Raw genomic sequence first — 20,862 nt, 5'->3', positions numbered from 1 at the left:
AGAGCCATTTTTTGTCTAATACATGCCTAACGGCTGTCTGTGTCGGCTCTATTGAAGTTGTTAGTGAATGAATGCTGCGAGGTGGGGGAGGGGCTAGCTAGGGCTTGTGACCTTTGACCACTTGGGCGGTAATTTGCATACAGGCGAAATGACTCTGGATCAGAAGAATGTTTTTTGGACATTCCGATGGTCTAGAGTCTAGAGGTTAAGTTCGCTTAGTGCGTTATCGCTAGGCGGTGGTGTCGAATGGTGACCGGTCATTTCATCCCCGGTTACTTCATCCCCGGTCACTTCATCCCCCGGTCACTTCATCCCTGGTCATTTCATCCCCTGGTCACTTCATCCCCCGGTCACTTCATCCCCCGGTCACTTCATCCCCCGGTCATTTCATCCCCTGGTCACTTCATCCCCCGGACAAACAATGTTAAGGAATTGAGAAAGAGCTTGTCAAAATGTTTTTCTTTTGTGGGGGTTGGCACTGGTAAAAAGGTGGGAAACGACTTAAAAAGTTCTCACAATATTTTTTTTTTTTTTAAATAAGTTCAACACATACTTTAAAGAACTTTTGAAATACCTGGAATGTTTTGTGTTTATCCAGGGTAATAATGCCCTATTAGTTACTGTACCAAATACGCCACCAGTTTTTTTCTTTCCATAAAAAGTTCTTTCTTCTTCATATATGGATTCGAGATGTTTTAAAGCGTCTCTTCAAAAAAAAATAATTATATATTTAGACATATTATTGAGACATTCATTCGTTGTAATCATAATCATAATATCATAATATAGGATACAATTTTTATCGCATAGTTACTTGCAGTAGAGTAATAATACTGTTTTTAAAACTACGATTGTTCCATTTTAGAAGTATAACATATTCTGCTTTAAAATTGTGCTACATAGCTAAGTGTCTTTCTTTTTTCGCATTTATTACCAACAGTACTTTAAATCTTTTAGTTGGCAACACTGCCTTGGTTAAAAATTGACAGCTTATATTGTGCACTTCATACACCACGGAAATACCATGTTGAGTAAAAACCTAACCTTTCAGACCTTGCTATCTATGGGGCAGATAATGTTAAGGTCATCTGTTTCTTTTGGCAAACGGGTTAACGAGCAGGGTGTTATGTGGCCTTTACTTTTCCCAACTTAAGCCAGGTACCAATTAGAGTTGGGTGAACTCAGGGGCACCCTAAAAAATCCCGAAATGCAAAATCCCAGACTTCACCGGGATTCGAACCCAGGACCTCAGGTTCGGAAGCCAAGCGCTTAACCATTCGACCACCGCGCACTCTAAACTCTAAAAATAATTTATTTATTTTTTTCACTACATTGCATAATTTTATTTAATTTTTAAACAAAGGAAAATTTAATTTAAGTTACAAGTACTTCTTTTTTTTAATAATATGGCATGCTTTTAGATATAAGTATTTTTTAGTGGAGTTTTTATTAATGCTTTCGAAAAAGTGTAGGGGCCTCAACAAAAACTATGACCAAGCCTCAACGTACTTAAATCCGGCCCTGCGTTCAGGCCAAAACGGTTGAATTTTGAGAACATGTACACTTTTAAAAATTGTATTACATATACCGAAAGTATCACGTATGAATAGAGCTTGGAATCATAGAAGTCTTCGGCAGAGACTTATGAGAGATTCTGGTGGAGTCTTTTGTCTTAACCTACATACCCAAGACTTCACAAACGTTTTCTAAGAAGATACTTACAAGCTATGTATTTCTTTTAAAAATCCCATTATTAAAAAATGTAACACTATGATTTTAGAATTCATAAATTATCAGTATTTACCTTTCTTTGACTGTAGGATTAATAAAAGTTGGAATAGGTCTCTTGACAGTGCTTACTCTGTCGTGTCGTTCTTTCGTTTCACTGTGCAGATGAATAGTGAGTTATTGCTTAACGCTATGTCATACAAATATATATATTTTTTTTTAAATCCATATTAACAAACTACAGCTTTATGAACATGCCTCAAATATTTCTGCCATGTCCACAGAAATGTGCAAAATTTAAAATGTTAGCAAATTTTGTAGCGTAAATACACGTAATTAGCATCAATAAATTTCTGAAAAAGAAGTGCTTATGTCAAACCAGCACGTTCCTTGCACTTACTGATATTTTGCTTTCTCGTGTAGTAAAGGACTTGATATCTAATAATGAAATAACAAGAATAACATTTTATGTAAGCGTAAATATGTATTCACATTTATTATATACAGCACAATGTAAGGCAGGGGTTCTCAGCCTGTGGGTCGCGACCCCCTTGGGGGGTCGATTGACTATTTGCCAGGGGTCGCTTAAGACCATCGAAAATATGGATTGTTATTCTTGCTACTCTTGCTGTATGTATGTGTGTGTGTGGGGATGGGGGCCGCGGCAGAGTGGGGGATTGTAAAAAGTGGTCGCCGAGCTTAAAAGGTTGAGAACCGCTGATGTAAGGAGTATCTATGTGTGCATGTTACTTATAGAAATCAAAACCATTGAACAAAACCTGATAAAATTGGTCAAGAATGTTTCTTAGACTATGGCGGAGAAAGTAGTGAATGTTCAATGTCTTGATCACAACAAGAAGGCCCTAATAATAATTTGAAATTATTAATAATTTATTTAAATTAATAATAATTTTAATTTTTTTTTTTTGAAAAATGAAACTTTTTAACATATGTCGGTTAAACGGTAAAACCCAATTTCCAAGACTATTTTCATTTTCTTGTAAAAATTGAAAAAAAAAATGAATAGAACGTCTCGTCACATAGATGTAAATCCAGTGCACTAGATAAGTGATACACAAACCGAAGCCCGCGGGTGATATCCGGCTTGTAGATGAAATTAAAATTCATCAATTTGTTTTACGTTTTTTTCCTGAAAGCTGCATTAGTTGGTTGGTGACAGCAAAAGTAATAAATCCCAATCTATTGTTGAATACAATGTGCTATTTATTTTCTAAATAAAGAAAGGTATTAACAACATTTAACAGAACATATTGCGCCTAATCTATTTCATTAAAAAAATACATATATAGCTGTCCCAACATTTCGGTTGTCTTACATAGGTCATTGAAGTATACTTATATATTTATTTTTAAGTTTATTTTAAATTAACCAGAAGATCTACCATCAGCCATAGCCTGTATAAAATTTACAGCTTATGCTAATCCAAAAATAGCAGCACAGATAAACGCTAGCAACAGAGAGAAGGTAAAGAAAATATGGTCTATCATAGACAGGATGGCTGCCTGGTCGTGCGGTTTGCGCGCTGGACTGTCGTTCGGATTTATCGATGGTCGAGGGTTTAAATCCTGCCCGCTCCCATCCCCCGTCGTCCTGCGGGAGGTTTGGACTAGGAAGTAAACTATCTTCAACTCTGAAAGAACATCCGAAACATGTAAAACATTTTACAAACAAACGAAACAACAGTCTACAGTAGAACAGGGCGTTCTTAATACATTTTTACATATATAGATAACTTCATAAAAATCAAGTAATTAAAGTAGCGAAGCATCAGTAGAATTTAAAGACTGAAACAAATGATAAAGATTCTAGTTGACATATAAAGCTGCTTTATGGTGCCATAGTTATTGAGGGGAAGAAAAAAAGGGCGATAAAACAAAAAAAAAAATGACTGAAAACCTCCTTTTTATACCAGCGTCCTTAAATGTATTAACACAGTTTCTAAAAACTGTTTAAATAACATTTTTAAAACTTTTAAGAAGCAAATGTATAAAATACTAAACAAGATAGTGTAATGAAATATTTTTGTCCTTTATATTACCAATTAAAAATTACCAATTACGAAATGGAGAGAGACAGTGACCAATAAAGCTATGGATAGTGAAAGAACATGGGCCTCAGCCCTGGAAGAAAAACTGAGTGCACATTGGTGGTCAGCTCCTCTACCACCGAAGCAAAAGCCACTTTAACCTGCGCTATTTGTGGACGGGAGTGTCTCTCCAAAATAGGGCTCCACAGCCACAAGAGGAAGTGTGCGAGATGAACCATAGTCGTTCTACGACTGAAGGAGGCCAATGATGATGATGATAATGTACAACAGTAAAAAAAACAACAACCATAAAAACCCACCTAAATATTACTTTTAATTTCTAATATTTGTATCTGCAACCTTTGGCATAGTGTATATCTAAACAGTATGTACTAGTTATGTTTCTTCATTCTGGTTCCTCTAAATGCAAATCAAACATTACTATTTTTTTCAGATGTTGTTCTTTTAATTTATTTTTTACAAGCTATACCATTCTCACTTCTTACCGTGCACAAATCTTCATCTAAAGTAGTCTTTTTCTCAGACTTCATCTTGTTTTCTTCGGTATTGACTGGGTTTGTTAAAGACTGGGTTAGTAGTCCCGTATCTTCAACAAAACGTTTTTGTGTGAAGGTCATAGTTGTACAAATATCTGAAAGTCTGCTGTTTATATCAAAGACTTTCTGTTCAATAGATTGTAGCTTGTCTTCAAGCTTTGTTTGTTGATTTTTACACTCAGTCATGTTTTGGACCATTGAAAGCAACGTCTTCTGCTCCTCACGTTCACTTTGTTTATCTCTAGATAACGTTTCAAATAAACCATCTAGTGCGGTGGCAATGTTATCTTTCTGATCTGAGTCTTCGGAAACAGTATTAGGCGACTTTACTTTTGCATGGCTAATTAATGAAGGCAAAACCTCTATGTTCCACTTAAATAAAAGATTATTTTTATAAATATGACGATGTAGTTCCGACAACTTTACGGGAAATTCAAAAGATTTCGTAGAACTGAGATTTATTTCTGATTTACTCAAATCCACAAATTTCTCTGTGTCTTTATTGAAGACGGATGTAGAACATTTGGCGATGCTGTTTTGAGAAGAAGATGAATACGCAAGTCCTACTATTAATCTATTTGGTCCATCTTTCTTAATGAATCCTCTGCACGATGTAACGGGTTCCGTTTTTATAGCATATGTTGGTGTGTACATTTGGTAGTGATCCTTGCCGAGCAGATCAGAACAATTCTCTACGTTATAAAATATGTCCAGCGTTGTCTTCTTTTTACTCTTCAATGATTGAACTATTGAAGCAAAGTCTTTCAGCGTCTTTATTTCCATTTCAAAATAATTTCATGTAGATTTCTGATATAAAGGAACACAAAATAATTTCATGTAGATTTCTGATATAAAGGAACACAAAATAATTTCATGTAGATTTCTGATATAAAGGAACACAAAATAATTTCATGTAGATTTCTGATATAAAGGAACACAAAATAATTTTAAGAAATAAATTAATTTCATTTTTATTAAAAATTGTATTTATAACATTTAAAAAAATGATATTTATATTTTGTAAAAATTATGAAATTGTTTTTTTATCGTTTTCATAAAAATGTGTAGATCTAGGTCTTTATTTTACGACCGACTAAGTGTGTAAGCAATGTACAATGTTATTATGCTACTTAAATTGATAATAAAATAGATATGTCATATAGTGTACGAAAGAATTAGTATAACAATATGTGACCAAGGCTAATGTGACTACTAAGAAGGTTCCACGTGACTTAATTTTGATCTAAAAATTACTAAAACGTTTCGTTGTGGTGGTTTGCATTAAGATTACCAAACTGTTTAGACAAGTGACCGGAGCGCCAACTAACATAGAATAGAGCGCCTGGTATCCTGGTTGCAGGAGGCTTCGAGAAAGAGACAGCTGGAGATCATTCACAAAGGCCTCGGGATATACAATTGACACCGAGAGAAAATTCACTGCTTAGGACTTACGTGGACTTCAAAAAGAGAATCTGACATGGCCTGCGGTGGACAACGATTATGTCTGTTGTATAAAAAATATATGGGACTAAAACTCACAGCATGTAGTGTCCACTTAAATCCTTAAAAAGAACAAGAAAATTGAGTAGAATCTAACTGGCCCACTTAATTTCTCCTCCCACTTTCGAAATTGTTTGTTTAGAGCTTTGAGTTATAGTTCTGTAACAAAACAAAGTTACAAACATGCCTATTGAGCAAAATGAATCACTTACTAATGAGCTTTTTTTTAAATATTATTTTTCGAATACTTTTTTTTTCGGCGGCGATCCTCAATTACGATATCTAAATGTGTGGGGTATCTTATCTTTTCAAGGAACAAATCGGTTGTATTTGTAATGTAGTAAAACATTATTCAAAAGGTCCCTTTTTAATACGATGAAATGAGCTGTAGATGTCAGGAGAATGCGTTTCTGCAGTGACGAATGCCAGAAAACGCATTTGCCGTCAGGGCTTCTCCCCGACATCCACTAGGGAGCTTACAGTGATCCCCCAGATCCCTTAGCTGTCAAGAGAAAGGCCTCAACAAGGCTGTTTTTTTTTTCCGATTAATTTTTTCGGCGGCGATCCTCAGCCTTAATCTAAATACGTGGGGTAACTTAGCTTTTCAATAAACAAATCGGTTGTATTTGCAATATAATATGGGCGTATAAATTCATATTAGAATATTTTTGAAGTAAAACATTATTCAAAAGGTACTTTTTTAATAGAAAGATCCGTGGAAATAGTCATGAGATTGTCGCAGGAGCCTCTCTGAAAGTAGATGTTTTCTACCTCACTGCTGGCGTTCCTACTCGCATCACAAAGTTGTTCTGTTCAAAAATAAAGAAAACAAAAAAAAAAAGTATTATCTCCTTTTGTTGACATTTCGTTTCAAGGAAAGGCAAGGATTAACATTAAGTTACTGTGAATATCTTTTCCCTTGAAAGTACGGAACCGATATTTTACTTATAAAATGAGCTGTAGATTTAAGGAGAATGCGTTCCTGCAGTGAAGAATGCAAGAAAACGCTTTTGGCGTCGGGACCGGACCCCACTAGGTGAGCTCACAGCGCTCCACCAGACCACCTATATGTCAATAGAAAGACCTCAACATGGCTGTTTTTATTTTTTTGATTTTTCATCGGCCATCATCAAAACCTTAATCTAAATATGTGGGGTATCTTTATCTTTTGAAGGAACAAATCTGTTGTATTTGCTATGTAGTAATTAGAATATTTTTCAAATAAAACATTATTCAAAGTTCTGGATCCGCTAGAGCGTGCCACCGCCTAGGGCCGCTACTGGTTGTGACAAAATATGTAGGCCGCAACTCGGACCGCGTATCCACGTGAAAAAATGCGCTCCTCATTTATCTTCGGACTTAAAGACAGGCCTTTTTATTAAACGTATAGAGTGTTGGTATGTGTTCTCATTATTTATTGGTGACGGTTGTAGTACAAGAGTTGGATTAACCAAAGAGGTTGATAGTTGATATAATACACTTAATATTGACAATGGTGGACATTTTTTTTAACAATGACATTTTGACCACAAAAAAGCTATTTGAAATGATGTTACTATATTGAACTCTTAACTTACAAATCAGTTGTTGTTTTTTTTATTTCATTATTCCTGTGTTACACTTTGCTCTAATTACACCATTTAAGCATATTCCACATATGTAGGCTCTACATTTCTATTAAAACTTAACTGCTACAACATTTATGTCCGAAAATGGATTTGATGAAACTTTGTTTAGAAGATTAAGACAACTCTTTCAAGTTGATCTAGGAAATGTGCGACATATCACTTTGCTAAAAAATCCATGTTTACCTTGTAATCTAAAGATTTAGTATCATTTGAAGTTAGATGTAGACAAGAAAGCCACAACGAATACGGAGCATAGTAAAAGTTTTGCTTCAATGTTTATTCATTTCATTAATTAACTGCAATATTAAAAGTCCTTTTGAGAAGTTTCTGAGCCAACATTTTCTTTCAATTCAATAATACGTCATTTGTTTTACGCAAAAACTGCAATGGAATAGTTTTCTTAAAAAATGCAGGGGCATTTAAAAGATTGTCTATACCAACTTGCCCTGTACAATGACACCTATAGGCTTAATTCGTGCTTTTTTTTATTACAGAAACTATGACAAAATCAGTAGGCCTAATGATTAAGGAAGATGTTTCTTACGTGCATTAGGGTTAGGGTTAGGGTTAAATTAAATAAAACAAAATTGTGCGTGTGTGTGTGTGTGTGTGCATATTTTTTGCCTTTATTTAAAAATCTTTAGAAAGAAATCAAATGTCATTGTTTAATTCTATTGACTACTATAACTGAAAACCTTAAAGAAAAGTTTAAAGTCGCGTGAAAGATATTTATCCAAAGCACCGCTATTAGATATAGAAAACAAAGAAAAACATATGCTGGAGTGTTTAGAGACACTTGACCTCTGTAACTAGTGTGCTGGTATAATAGATCTACATGCTTAACCGACCAGGCCAATGTGTTATTTTTTAACTGACCACTCAACACTATTGCGTATGCCCATCAACTCTAAACACTACACTTGGACTACATTTGATGGCCCACTACGTCTACAACAACATCAACTATACCCACTACACCAGGACTACATGTGTTGGCCCACTACGTCTATCTGACTAGGTTGTAAAAAATCTGTCGAGTTGTTTTCTTCCTTATTTGCTTTTCCTAATGCTCCTAAATATATATCAGTGTAGACAGATGACAATTTAATGTATGCTTCGGCATCAGCAAAGGCTCAAGCAATAAATAGGTTAATAAAATATCTTTTACCGCAAAATGAATTAATCTAAAACAATAAATATTGACCTACAACGCTTTATACTCCAACTATTAATTAACAGTTACTAGCAGTGTTAAGCCCCTGAAGCCAGAACCAGAACTTTAAATTACAATCCTAATGACCAGGTTGTTGGTCTGAAATTCATGAACACTTTACAAGCTAGATTGCACTCTACCTCTGAGAGATTTACATTAGTAACTAGTTCAATATATATTTACATATTTTACATTGACCCTGCCCCACCTCTTTACAGTTAGTGGACTCATACATATACACACACTCATGCTACACAAATTAGTTCGTGCTAGATCTATCTGTTTATAAATATACTAATAAGCTTTATATCGTCAATCATAACAGAGTTTAAAGCAATAAGGTAGGCAAATAAAAGGAAAACAATTATTACGAATATAAGTATGTTATTTAACAGTTTTGCAAAATGCTCATTAACACAAGACATGAAGATATTCGGCTCCGGCTTCGGCCGAATATCATATTTTACTATCCGGTAATATTCGGCCGAATATCAAAAAGTACTATCCGGTGCACCCCTAATATATCAAGATGTTCTAAGGTATACATTATTTTTAAATAATATAAAGTTTGTTAAATTTTGCATTACATGGTTTAATAATGTAGCTACAAATAAACCATTCCTGACAGAGATAAGAGGTTTAATACTACATAGAAAAAATTTTGAAGTAACACTCTTGTAATTAATTCCACTTATCTTATTCATGGCAAACCAGTAACACAGACTAAAAACGCAAAATACCTAGGTGTTATAATAAATGAAAAACTGTCATGGAATCCACATATTGATGAAACTACAAAAAAATCAAACAAAGCATTAGGATTTATTAAAAGAAATTTCTATAAATCAAATAAGAACATAAAACTAAAATGTTATTTAACCTTGGTTAGGCCAATAATAGAATATGCATCCTCTGTTTGGGACCCCTCAACTCAAGAAAACATTAAGAAACTAGAACAGACACAAAATAGAGCAGTGCGATTCATAACAAACGAATATTCACATTTGACTAGAGTAACACCTTTAGTAAAATCACTAAATTTAGAAAGCCTTCAGGACAGAAGGCTCAAAAGTAAAGTAGCAATAATACATAAAACACTGAACCATAATCTTCAAATACAAAAACAAAATTTAATAAAATACTCTGAAAGACACAAAGATAAAGGCACATTCCTCGTCCCATATGCTAGGACAAATTTGTACAAATACTCCTTCTTCCCTAGTGCTATTAGAGCATGGAATGGGTTGCCTGAGCTAGCCAGGAAAACCAGTGACTTGGCAGAATTTAAGTCATTGGTTAATATGCATGACTAAATGCATGACGCGTAGGACGTAATCATCTTCTTTTTTGAAGTAACGTCTGTATTATATAAGATTGTAACAATGCTAAAAAGTTAAATGTATTACATGTATGTTAATTTGTCACATATTACTAATTTTATGTAGCTTTTTGAAAAAGATGATTATGTATCTATCTAATTATCCCTCTATTATATATAGGTATATATATATAATATATGTATATTACTTATTACAAATATATTAAATTCATATCAAAACAGTTCCTAGTGCAAGATCTTACCTTAGATCTGTACAATAAAATGTGCTTAAACATATACACTAGTAGCTAACACGACATTGTTAGTTGGAAAAATACACAGATCCTCGATTCTAAACTTAGAACTAAGAGAGTTATTTGTAATCTATGGCTGTATTTATTTATAGGTTGCTGTATAATGTGATGTGTAATGTAACACCTCAATTCTTCATCTTATTCTCTCTCTCCCTATCCTAGTGTGTGTTTATGTTTATATATATATATATACAGAGCATGGGCGTAGCCAGGGGGGGGGGTTTGGGTTTTTTTTAACCCCCCCCCCCCCCCCGAAATGAAATTCCCCCCCCCCCCCGAAGGGAGGGAGTCGAAATTTAATGACTGATTTTTGCTTTGACTTTGTTTATTTTAGGTGAGTTTGTTATACTAAACCATCACTTGCCCCAGCACAACCAAAGGGGTTTTGAGTTTAAAACCCCCTAACAAGGGGTTTTGAGTTTAAAACCCCCTACCAGGGGGGGTTCGAGTTTAAAAACCCCTACCAGAGGGGTTTGAGTTTAAAAACCCCTACCAGAGGTTTTGAGTTTAAAACCCCATACCAGGGGTTTTGAGTTTTTAACCCTCTATCTGGGGTTTTTGCAGTTAACTTCCCCTCTTCTATAAAACAAAACAAAAAAAATGCAAACGAAAATCCCCTAATTCCAAGAGCGCAGTTAAGGAAGATTTTGATTTTAAAACCCCCTCTAAAATTTACGATAAACCCCCTCTTGAATATAAAAAAAAACAACTAATTACGCACTCAAAATGTTATGAACGTAGCTAAATGGGTTTTGACTCAGATTTGAATACCTCTTTAATAATAAAAACAAAGCAAATTATACACTCAGTTTAAACTCCCCTCCAGTGGAGTTTGAAGCTAAAAAGTACATCTTCAATATAAATAAAAGCAAATTACTCACTCTAAAATCTATGAGCGTAGCCAAAGGGGTTTTGAGTTTAAATCCCCCGCCAGGGGGGTTGAGATTAAAAAATACATCTTCAGTGTAAGAAAAAAAGTAAATTACGGACTCAAAATGCTATGAGCGTTGCCAAAAGGGGTTTTGAGTTTAAATCCCCATTCAGAGGGGTTTGATGCTAAAAATACCTCTTCAATATAAAAAAAAAGCAAATTACACACTAAAATTATTTGAGCGTAGCCAATCCAATCGGGGGTTTTGAGTTTAAACCCCTCTTCTACAGATGGCTTTTTTTAAAGTTTAAAACCCCTCCAGATTGTTTTGAGTTTAAGATCCCCCTACAGAGCATTTTGAGGTGGAAAACCCCCAACAGATGATTTTGACGATAAAACTTCTCTTTTCGATATAAAATCTAAAGCAAACTACAGTCTCTTAATTCCAAGAGCGTATTCAAGAGAGGTTACACATTTTTACCAGTGGCAGGGCTCCATTAATAAACTGCAGTGAATAGTCATCTGCCGAAATTGAAAAACACAAAATGTGGCTCAACAAAGATGGCTAAGACAGATTTTAGGAGTCAGATCGGGTCTAAATCAAGGAAATCCTATGCCGAACTGGGAGTCGACCCATTAGTAAGATTGTGAGAGAGCGATGCATGAGGTTTGCTGGACATGTTCTCCGACAAAATAAATTACGCATAAGAAGAGTTGCAATGATATCCTAGTACAACTTGACGCCACTCATTCATGGAGGTCCTCATGGCAGGTGGGAAGAGGCTTCAGACATTACCAGTGACAGATTTTTATGGAACCAGCTTGACGTCAAAAGCTCCGAACGGCGCAGTAAGAATAGCACATTAGGTTTTTGAAATAAAACTTTTTAATAGCAGGAAAATGCAGTGTAGATACCTCAGAATATGCATTTTGTTGGCTTTCAATACCAGAAATAGTGCTTGGCGGCGGGGCTTCGCCCCGCGCTGGGGGAGCTCCTAGCGCTCCCCCCCCCCAGACCCCCTTGCTATTAATGGCAGGGAATCTACAATTTTATGGAAACAGCTTAACAGCAAATGCGCCGAACGGCGCGGGAGGGTCTAAGTCAGTAAGAATAGCACATTAGGTTTTTGAAATAGAACTTTTTAATAGCAGGAAAATGCACTGTAGATACCTCAGAATATGCATTTTGTTGGTTTTTAATATCAGAAATAGTGCTTGGCCCATGATACAGAGAGAGATAGATAGATAGATAGATAGATAGATAGATAGATAGATAGATAGATAGATTTACTATTGTTATTATGAATATTAAGCTTATTCGTCAACGAGTAATAATTACTAGTTAAAAACATTAATAATATAATATAATTAATGTTTATTGTATTAGATGAAATTTTTTTTATATTCTGTTGCGATTCTTTTATTATTAAATTCAAACTTTCAAAATTTAAAAGATTTTAAACTATGAGAAAACATAAATGATAATTTTACTATGTATAACTGTTACTGAATTGTTTTGGCATCAGATTAAGTTGTTAATAGATGACACTCTGGCATAAAGTCATGAAAGTGTTTTGTTAGAAATAAAAGAACTATTGAAATATGTAACCTAATAAATGTCCTATGCTTTCTACCTTCTATTTGGTATGGCTTTGAGTCAAAATAGGCAAATGGCAGGAGCTTTATTTTTTTATAATGAATACTAATTTTATTTTTACTACTATTTTAAGACCTAGACAATTTTTTTTTTGCATCGTCATCCCAAAATATTTTCATCTTATCTTGTCTCTGCTTCTGGTCCCTTTTGGGGCATAGGCCACGATCCTCCTGACGTGTTATAGAACAGTTAGTGTAAGAAAGTCAACACATTTTGTGTGGATATACTTTTAACTATTAATCTCATATTCTTTAAATCCTTTCCAGTTGGCCAGTGGTGTCTTACAGGGAAAACAGCGGAGTATAAGTATTAATACTAGTTCACACCTACAAGGGGAATGACATAAAGTAGATAAAATTGAAGAAACAATCTAGGTGTTTTTCATTAAATGAATGTAGCTAATTAGTTATTGCTTTTTATGTGTTAATAAAAGTATACTTCGAGAATAATTTTTTAAAGATATTTTTTTTTATTTTGAAAGGTATTTAGATAATAGTGGGATATCATGATAAGCTAACCACACCGGTTGACAACCCTGATGTAGATTTATATGTTAGTAAAAACCTGTCTCAAATAATGGTTCATTGGTTGTCTCATTGCTTTTTTGAAAACCATTATTTTATGTCCTGGTGTCTAACGGTAATAGCTAGTGCTATTTTAATTATAAGCGTTATCATCGTTGTGTTCTTCATCTACAAATTATCAATTATATAATGTATATCAAAAATTAAAAATATTGCTTTTAGCTATTCCCTGTTAAAGTGTAAAATTTGCCAACACTTGTTAGATTAAGTCTCAATTTTGATTTATTGCTTCATATATTGTCGAAGACTTTATTGATCTTGATAATTAAACCCTAATAATGCTTCATCTACTTCAGTGAATTTGAACTTTATTTTCTATCGTTGTTTATTTCAACCATTGCCTTCAGTGCAATTTTTTTGGTATCCTCTTCTTGATTTTATTTCAATATACAAAACAATACTTTTGCTCAATAAACAAATAAATTAAAAACATTGTTGATGTTTTCACGACGAGACGCAATTTATTTCTATACATCAATAACCATATTTAATTTATAACTACTTAGATTTTCTCTTGGTACGGGTGACTAAATGTATTTTTTAATCTTTTGGTATTTGATAGGTATTTTATTTTCCCTCTTTTTATCGCTACTTGTAATTAGATGTAAGCATTCTAATGTACAAATGATTAATGCTGCAGAACATAATACATCTTTGCAACAATACTTTATCCACATCTTTATTACCACGTGATTGAAAAATTAATAATTGGTACAATGTTAAAAAATTAATTTTATTAATATGTTACTGGCGTGGTGGTTGAGTGAACTATAATTTACTAATACATAATAAGACCTAATACAATAATCAGAAACACAATGATAATGGCACATTTCTTATTTCATATGCTAGGACAAACTTGTACAAGTGCACTTTCATCCCTAGTGTTATTATCATCGAATGGGTTGCCTGAATCAGCCTGGAAACCCAGCGACTTGACAGAGTTTAAGTAACTGACTAACATGCATGGCTAGATTGATAACTTGACACACCCTAGACGTAATTATCTTCTCTTTTGAGGTAACGTAATTTATAAGACAAGATAAGAAGCAGTGCCGGTCCTACAGATTGCGGGGCCCTATGCGAAACGGATTGCGCGGGGCCTGGTCTGGATAGGGATAAGGATAATAAGTGAAAATTTAAACTTTTTTTGTTAGAAAATAAATACGTCTTTGAATTTTGTTCAAACTTTACTAAGTACAAAATCACGGTCAAATTAACTTTACGAGCTATCTACAATAGGCCGATAAAACATTCAGATCTGCCTTTTAGATTTACTATCGACTAGCAAAATATCGCTTTTGATCTTTTTAAGCGCTCGAGATAGATTTAGACCTATATTTACATGCGACTGACTATTACAGTAAATAAAGTATTGGAACTTCTTGTTTTGGTTAAAATTTGCCTTATTAATTTTATTAAATGAAAGCTGACATTGCCGTTTTTTTATAATCGCGAGTAGGATTGGCGCCCCAAACTAACAGTTTTTGTCTATTTTTTAGGACATTTTTATGATTTTTATGGATATTTAAAATAATTTCAGATTTCCAGAAGCTCCTTGAAAATCAGGAGGTAGCGGAATACCTGTTAATTAAAATGGTTTAATTTAGTCATTTAAAACTAGTGTAAGGGCGGGGCCTATGAAAGTGCGCAGCCCACTGCGGCCGCATAGGTTGCAGTGCCCTAAGGCCGGCCCTGATAAGAAGTGTATGAAAGTGGTAGACGCCCGAACCGAGGAGCGTTCAAACCTCAATGAAGACTGGGAAGTTAAAATTAAGGATCTTTAGGGCGCCTTTTAAACGGTTTGGTCGTTGTTCTGGCCATAAGACTCACTTGTTAACTATGGACCATGGAAACAAACGTCCTATAGCTCGCTAGGCATGAAAGGGGTATGTAAAATTTCTTTCCTATTTATATTCAAAGATAATTGAGATATCAGATCTAATATATTTGTACAAAGCTTACATCAACTCACTCTGCCTGCTAAAAAGTTAGTACAAGTTGTTTCTCCAACACACAATCTGGATCAAGCTGGAATTTGACACACTTATTTATTTACCTGACAACACACGAATCAATTTAAAAAAAAATAACCAATTAGTTAATTGTCTAACAAGATCAACGTCAAATCTTTCGACTCAGAACCAACTGGACACAACAGAATGAGACAACATATGTTCCGGAAGCTCAATACTGGAACTAGCGAAATCCACCCATGTGGTATGTCACCAGAGAATGCTGACCATGTCCTTCAAATTTGCATTCCTTAACAGGAGGCCCGAACAAGACATTGGCCCCAAAACATCCCTATAGAAAGAAAACTATATTGAGAGCTCACTGATAAGTAAACCACTGTGCACATTTAGACTTATATATTGTTCTAGTGATTTGAACGCTCCAATATAAGTGTCACGAGTCGAGTCTGTGACCTATTTCGACCAGTTTCTAGAAGCTCGAGTTCAAACCAGTGCAAGTGTCCAGCGTAAACAAGTTAATTTTAGGTATCCAATCAAAGAAAGGGGTTAAGGAAAAAAATAGCACACGTCAGCTTCTAGAAGGTCAAAGTTACTAAAATAATTATCTGAGAAGGTTCCATGATTCTGGAACGGACGATCAAAGAAAGTATAAATAAGGGGAAAGTCAGTTAGACGGGGTCCTCGCTCGGTCCTCGCATAGTAGTAGTTCTTGTAGAGCGATGGTCCTCGCTCAGTCCTCGATTAGTAACAAGTTTTGTGATATTAGCGGGTCCATTAAGTAAAGTTTTAGTAGTTGAAGTTGAAGTTATACTAAGTGAAGTTTTATGTATCTTTAAGTTTTATTTATGAAGTGTCAAGTTGTTATTGAATCAAGAAGTTAATTTGATGTGAAAGTTGAAGAAGTTATTAAAGAAGTTTTGAAGAAAATACAGAGAGAGGTTTCTTTCTTCATTTCATATGAATTCATCAACTTATTAATACAATCCTTCGGCCAGTTCGTCACAATAAGAACGATGAAGAAGTGTGGTAATTAAGTAATAAGAACATGGTATACTAAGAAAGCTAAAAGCATGACATTTCGCTTTACAATGACACTTAATATAAACTTTTTTTTTTTAAGTATTTTTAGTGGCTCCAGAAAGGGGAAAGGACGCTATTAGTTTTGTGTGGCATGTCTGTCCGTCCCTCTGTTGAGATCTCAAAAACTAGAAGAGAACATGAAAATCGGACATCATGATATTTTAGATCATTCAAAGTTCTGATGCAACGGCTACTGTTTTCTTTTCTGAAAGCGAAAGATTTAAAAAACAAAATGCAAGCAGTTCATAAAACTATTCACTATTAATAGTAACAAACACTGGAGGCTTTTTAGTAAGAGAAACTGTTATGTGTGATTTTTTAAAGACAGTTATGCAAATGGTTTTAGATTTTCGGTCAAAAAATATTTTTTATTTTTACAATTGTACTGCTAAGTTATGTAAGTTCTGTTGTACTACTAAATACTACATTTACAAAAAGAGAAAAAATCTATTTACTATGCAAATAAGTTGGACATAATTTAAAACAACAATTAATAGGCCTAAGTAGTTTTTCTTATTATCGATTGAAACTCAATCAACACAAATCAAAATGAAACACAAAACTAAATGATTTTTTTTACGGAATTTTTTTTTCTTGAGGCTCTGAACAAGAGGTTGACCCTTTACAAAACAATTAGATCAATTAGATACTCATTATAAGACATCAGTTAGGCTAGGTTCACATCTAACTTCACATTCACTTTCACCCTTTTTTCTCCATTCTTCTCTGTCATTTGCCTTTGATAGAATTTCATTATGATATTCTTTGTTTAAATATTGAAACCTGTCTTTTTTCCTGCCTGGGTGGACACTTCGTGGGCTGATTTTGAGTTTGTGTTTCCACAAATACTGTCTTTATAACCGTGTTTATTTATTATTTTTGCTTGTTTAAATATCTAGTTGAAATGAGATATATTCAGAAATGTATCTTCTTCATGTAGAGACAATATTTTAGCAGAGTACTTCATTTGTATTTTTTTTCTGAATGTGAAAACAACTAATTTAACCAGAAAAAGAAATGCGCTATTATTGTCTTATTGTTTCCTTTATGTTTTGGGTTTTAAAATGTTTTATTTGCAAATAAATTTGGAAAAATGAGAATATATGTAAAATGCAAAGAATATTTTCTATTATTTCAATTAATAATTTACCAAGAGTTGTAAAATGTTTGTTTTGTAAAATGTTTTACATATTTCGGATGTTCCTTCAGAGTTGAAGATAGTTTACTTCCTAGTCCAAACCTCCCGCAGGACGACGGGGGATGGGAGCTGGCAGGGTTTGAACCCTGACCATCGATAAATCCAAACGACAATCCAGCGCGCAAACCGCACGACCAGGCAGCCAGAAAATGCAAGACAAACATTGCAAGTACTATGGTACACAGAGAACCTGGCAAACGATATTCAGGGATTGTTCATTATTTCTGGTTGTTTAGATTGTCGATTAGTACACACTATAGACACTTTTCAACGTCCATAATGAAAATTTCCTAAAAATCAACAGAAAAAATGCAATTTTCCATCGCTGCAACCAAAGACAAAGTCTATACACATTGGACTATTAGAGCATCAAAGTTATTGTTTAGCCAACAAAGCCTTTCATTAATTGTACACAGTTTTGTGTTTAATATTTTATGCAAATAGAACCATACATATAACTTACAAGTACCTAGCATACGGTGCAAAGTTAACATATCTTTTCAAGGAACATGTATTTACAAATGTACATTTTAGTTTTAGTTTTAAAGTTTCTGCATAAAACATCTAGGTGGTATTGAGATTGGAGATTATTCCGTTGTTGTTAGACAAAGATTTTAAATAACAGTCCATATGCTCCAACCTTTCCAAAAGTTTGTCCAACTTGTCATTCACATCTGGTAACTCACTTTTTAAACTTGATACTCCACATTCGTGAGCTGTAGTTGAAGACGATGCACACGACACGTCATGTTTCACATCTTGAAGATGTTTATGGAAAAAATCAAATTTATCCTCGGCACTTTTAACCAGTTTCTCAAATCTGTCTAGAAAGTTATCCATTAAAATGGGCTCTACAAGAGCTGACCATTTAACAGTCACAGAATTCTCCGAAATTAACCCAGACGATATAATTTTCTCTAGACTGACAGAGATCCAATCGTTTGAATGTGATGCTAAACCTTCTTTGGGTTTGTTATAAAGAGAAGATAATTCTCCTAGAACTAAAACTTTTTTTTTGTCCTCTGCATTGTTCTCGTCAATAATTTCAACCTTCCATGTAATCTTTACTGGCCAGATGGCTTCCTCTTGTCCATTTTCTGAAACCTCCAAATAGAAAAACATCATTTTGTCTCCATAAAATTTCATTCGGATGCGACAGAAATACATTTTATTGAAAATAGTTTTTGCCGTGACCTCTTCTAAATAATTCTGAAATTTTTCTTCCACATTGTCTATACGTAAGTAATTCTCTTTAAAAATTGCTTCTTTTCTTAAACCTTCTGCATAGGCTCTAATATTCTGTATAGATGTTTTAAAATTCTCTTCTCCTTGAGCCATTCTGTATTTTGTATAAAACTAAGATTCCCTTTATCTGTTTGTAAAAAAACAAGAGGAAAGCTTAAAAATAAAGTGTATTAACATATCAAGTATTAAGGGACAAAATATATGAACTATATATAAGAAATATGCAATCTGTACCTCTCTTTGGTACTAAAATAACGTTACATTATTTCTATTAAACAAAATTTGAGAAAAACAGACTGATAGAAGTATATGTATTTTTTTTTATATTTAACACTATGACAATAACCTTAACACCTATACTAACGATTAATTATAAAATTGACTCGTATCTTATTTTTTTTCTTAATTTGAAACACATGCTAGAAGTTAGCCTATTGTCTTTTCGTTGCAGAGAATCTGGGTCTAAATCTATATTATTTTATTCGCAATTGAGTTCATTCAAACCTTTTCGAATGAGCCTCTAAATAAATAAGGATCAAATTGTTTTTGACATCGTTATCTAGTAGTCAGTTGTCGTACTGAAAACAGCAATATGTGTCGTGTGTGTGTGTTTAATTACATTGGCAACAAATTTACGAGGTTTGAATGCATTTAGTTACACGTGTCCCAAGACAAGCCGGCGTTACATACAGGCAAACTATGCACACGATTTAAAAAAAAAAAAATCAAATCTTAAACGAAGAAGAGCTCTATGTCTCTGTGTCTACTAGCTTAGCTCTAAGGAGAGCCGGCATTAGGCATACGTGGGGGTTTCGCACAGGACTAAAAAATTAAGCAAAATATTGGATCAGATTTTAAAGATTGTAGAGCGCTATGACTCTATGTTTTCTAGTCCAACTTTGTGCAGGTTTTTAATAAATTGGTTATTTTTTATGGCAGCATCTTGTTTTTTTACAAAGCTTATATAAACTCATTCTGTCTGTCTCTAAGGTAAAAAGTTAGAGCACGTTTTTTCCCCTCCTATTTCCTGTTTTCGGATCCAAAAACAAAATGTGCACAATTCATCATTAAACCTGACTAGACGTGAATCAATCTTTTTTTTTAAATTAAATAATTAATTAATTAATCGTTTGTGATATTTTATTTTGTTTGATTTCTAAATAAGGGGAATAAGTGCTACTTAAGTATATGTTGGCTTATTATAATGTTCATAAACACACAAATGTTAAAGATCATGATACCAATCCATCAGAGAAAAAGTGAGGGCCCAAACGTTTGGAAGGTAGATTTCTACACTTAGTGCCGACGTTGCGGCGGGCCGGATGGAACCACATCGCGGGCCGGATTTAGCCCGCGGGCCGTAGTTTGGGCATCACTGTAAATCTAGAACTCTAGATCTAGATCTAGGACTAGAATAGATTATAATAAAGATTTAAATCTAGATCAATATTCTAATGTAGAGTTACCGTTAATATGTTTGAAAGAATAAAATATATCCACTGACAAAATTTAATATCAAAGCTAAAGTGTCTGTGTGTGTGTAGACGTGAAACATTATGTTTACCTTACTACTTTCTTCGAATTCTTCATTTCTTGGCTCTTACACAATATTCACAGAACGAAAACGAGGCCAGTGCATGCTAACACAGTGCACCACAACCGGGTCAAGACCATGATTAACGATGTGTATCATAGTTCTGGATTCTGACACACAGCCACCCAGTCATACACTTAAATGTTACTAGGTCAATGATGTAGAAATGGTCGGCCAAATGCGCTATGGTCCCAAACTAGATATTTCTAAACATTTACACAGCCGCATATAAATTTTCATTTTCTTTTACGTATAAGCTGCATATAGTTCTCTTTATAGATCATTGTCAAAGTCTTAGTGAACAGAAACCTGAAAAATAGGACGAGACTATAGAAACAGTCTTCCATGTGCA

At 34.1% G+C, this 20,862-nt stretch overlaps 2 protein-coding genes across 5 annotated transcripts in view; both read right to left on the bottom strand.

The window, feature by feature from the left end:
• LOC106050172 (uncharacterized) overlaps positions 1–10,418 on the bottom strand; it is a 46,977-nt gene extending 36,559 nt beyond the window's left edge. The window contains exons 1-6 of one of the 3 annotated variants that reach the window (XM_056014218.1): positions 10,255–10,416; positions 6,529–6,641; positions 4,282–5,139; positions 2,129–2,166; positions 1,805–1,885; positions 575–706 (exon numbers count right to left, since the gene is read on the bottom strand). In XM_056014218.1, coding sequence (XP_055870193.1) covers positions 575–706; positions 1,805–1,885; positions 2,129–2,166; positions 4,282–5,115 — 1,085 coding nt within the window. In that variant the 5' untranslated portion in view covers positions 5,116–5,139; positions 6,529–6,641; positions 10,255–10,416. Of the gene's footprint in view, positions 1–574; positions 707–1,804; positions 1,886–2,128; positions 2,167–4,281; positions 5,140–6,528; positions 6,642–10,254 lie in introns of all 3 variants that reach the window. The other 2 variants (XM_056014219.1, XM_056014220.1) reach the window with 2 other exon arrangements.
• Positions 10,419–14,131: 3,713 nt separating this feature from the next.
• Positions 14,132–20,628, bottom strand: LOC106069863 (uncharacterized). Of its 2 annotated transcripts, none has more exons than XM_056014385.1 (2): positions 20,481–20,628; positions 14,132–19,043 (listed from the first exon to the last, which is right to left on the bottom strand). In XM_056014385.1, the coding sequence occupies exon 2, from the start codon at positions 19,007–19,009 to the stop codon at positions 18,236–18,238; it is 774 nt and encodes a 257-aa protein (XP_055870360.1). In that variant the 5' UTR covers positions 19,010–19,043; positions 20,481–20,628; the 3' UTR covers positions 14,132–18,235. The 2 variants fall into 2 exon arrangements, with proteins under 2 accessions (XP_055870360.1, XP_055870361.1); XM_056014386.1 differs by having other exon boundaries at positions 20,383–20,493.
• Positions 20,629–20,862: the final 234 nt, after the last annotated feature.

Source organism: Biomphalaria glabrata, chromosome 16 (assembly GCF_947242115.1).
Source record: "Biomphalaria glabrata chromosome 16, xgBioGlab47.1, whole genome shotgun sequence".
NCBI classification, from domain to species: Eukaryota; Metazoa; Mollusca; class Gastropoda; family Planorbidae; genus Biomphalaria; species Biomphalaria glabrata.
This window is presented reverse-complemented; position numbering and strand designations above follow the sequence as displayed.

What these genes read in the sequence shown, in the direction of transcription:
- LOC106069863 (XM_056014385.1), bottom strand. Translation starts at nt 19,009, where the DNA reads ATGGCTCAAGGAGAAGAGAATTTTAAAACATCTATACAGAATATTAGA.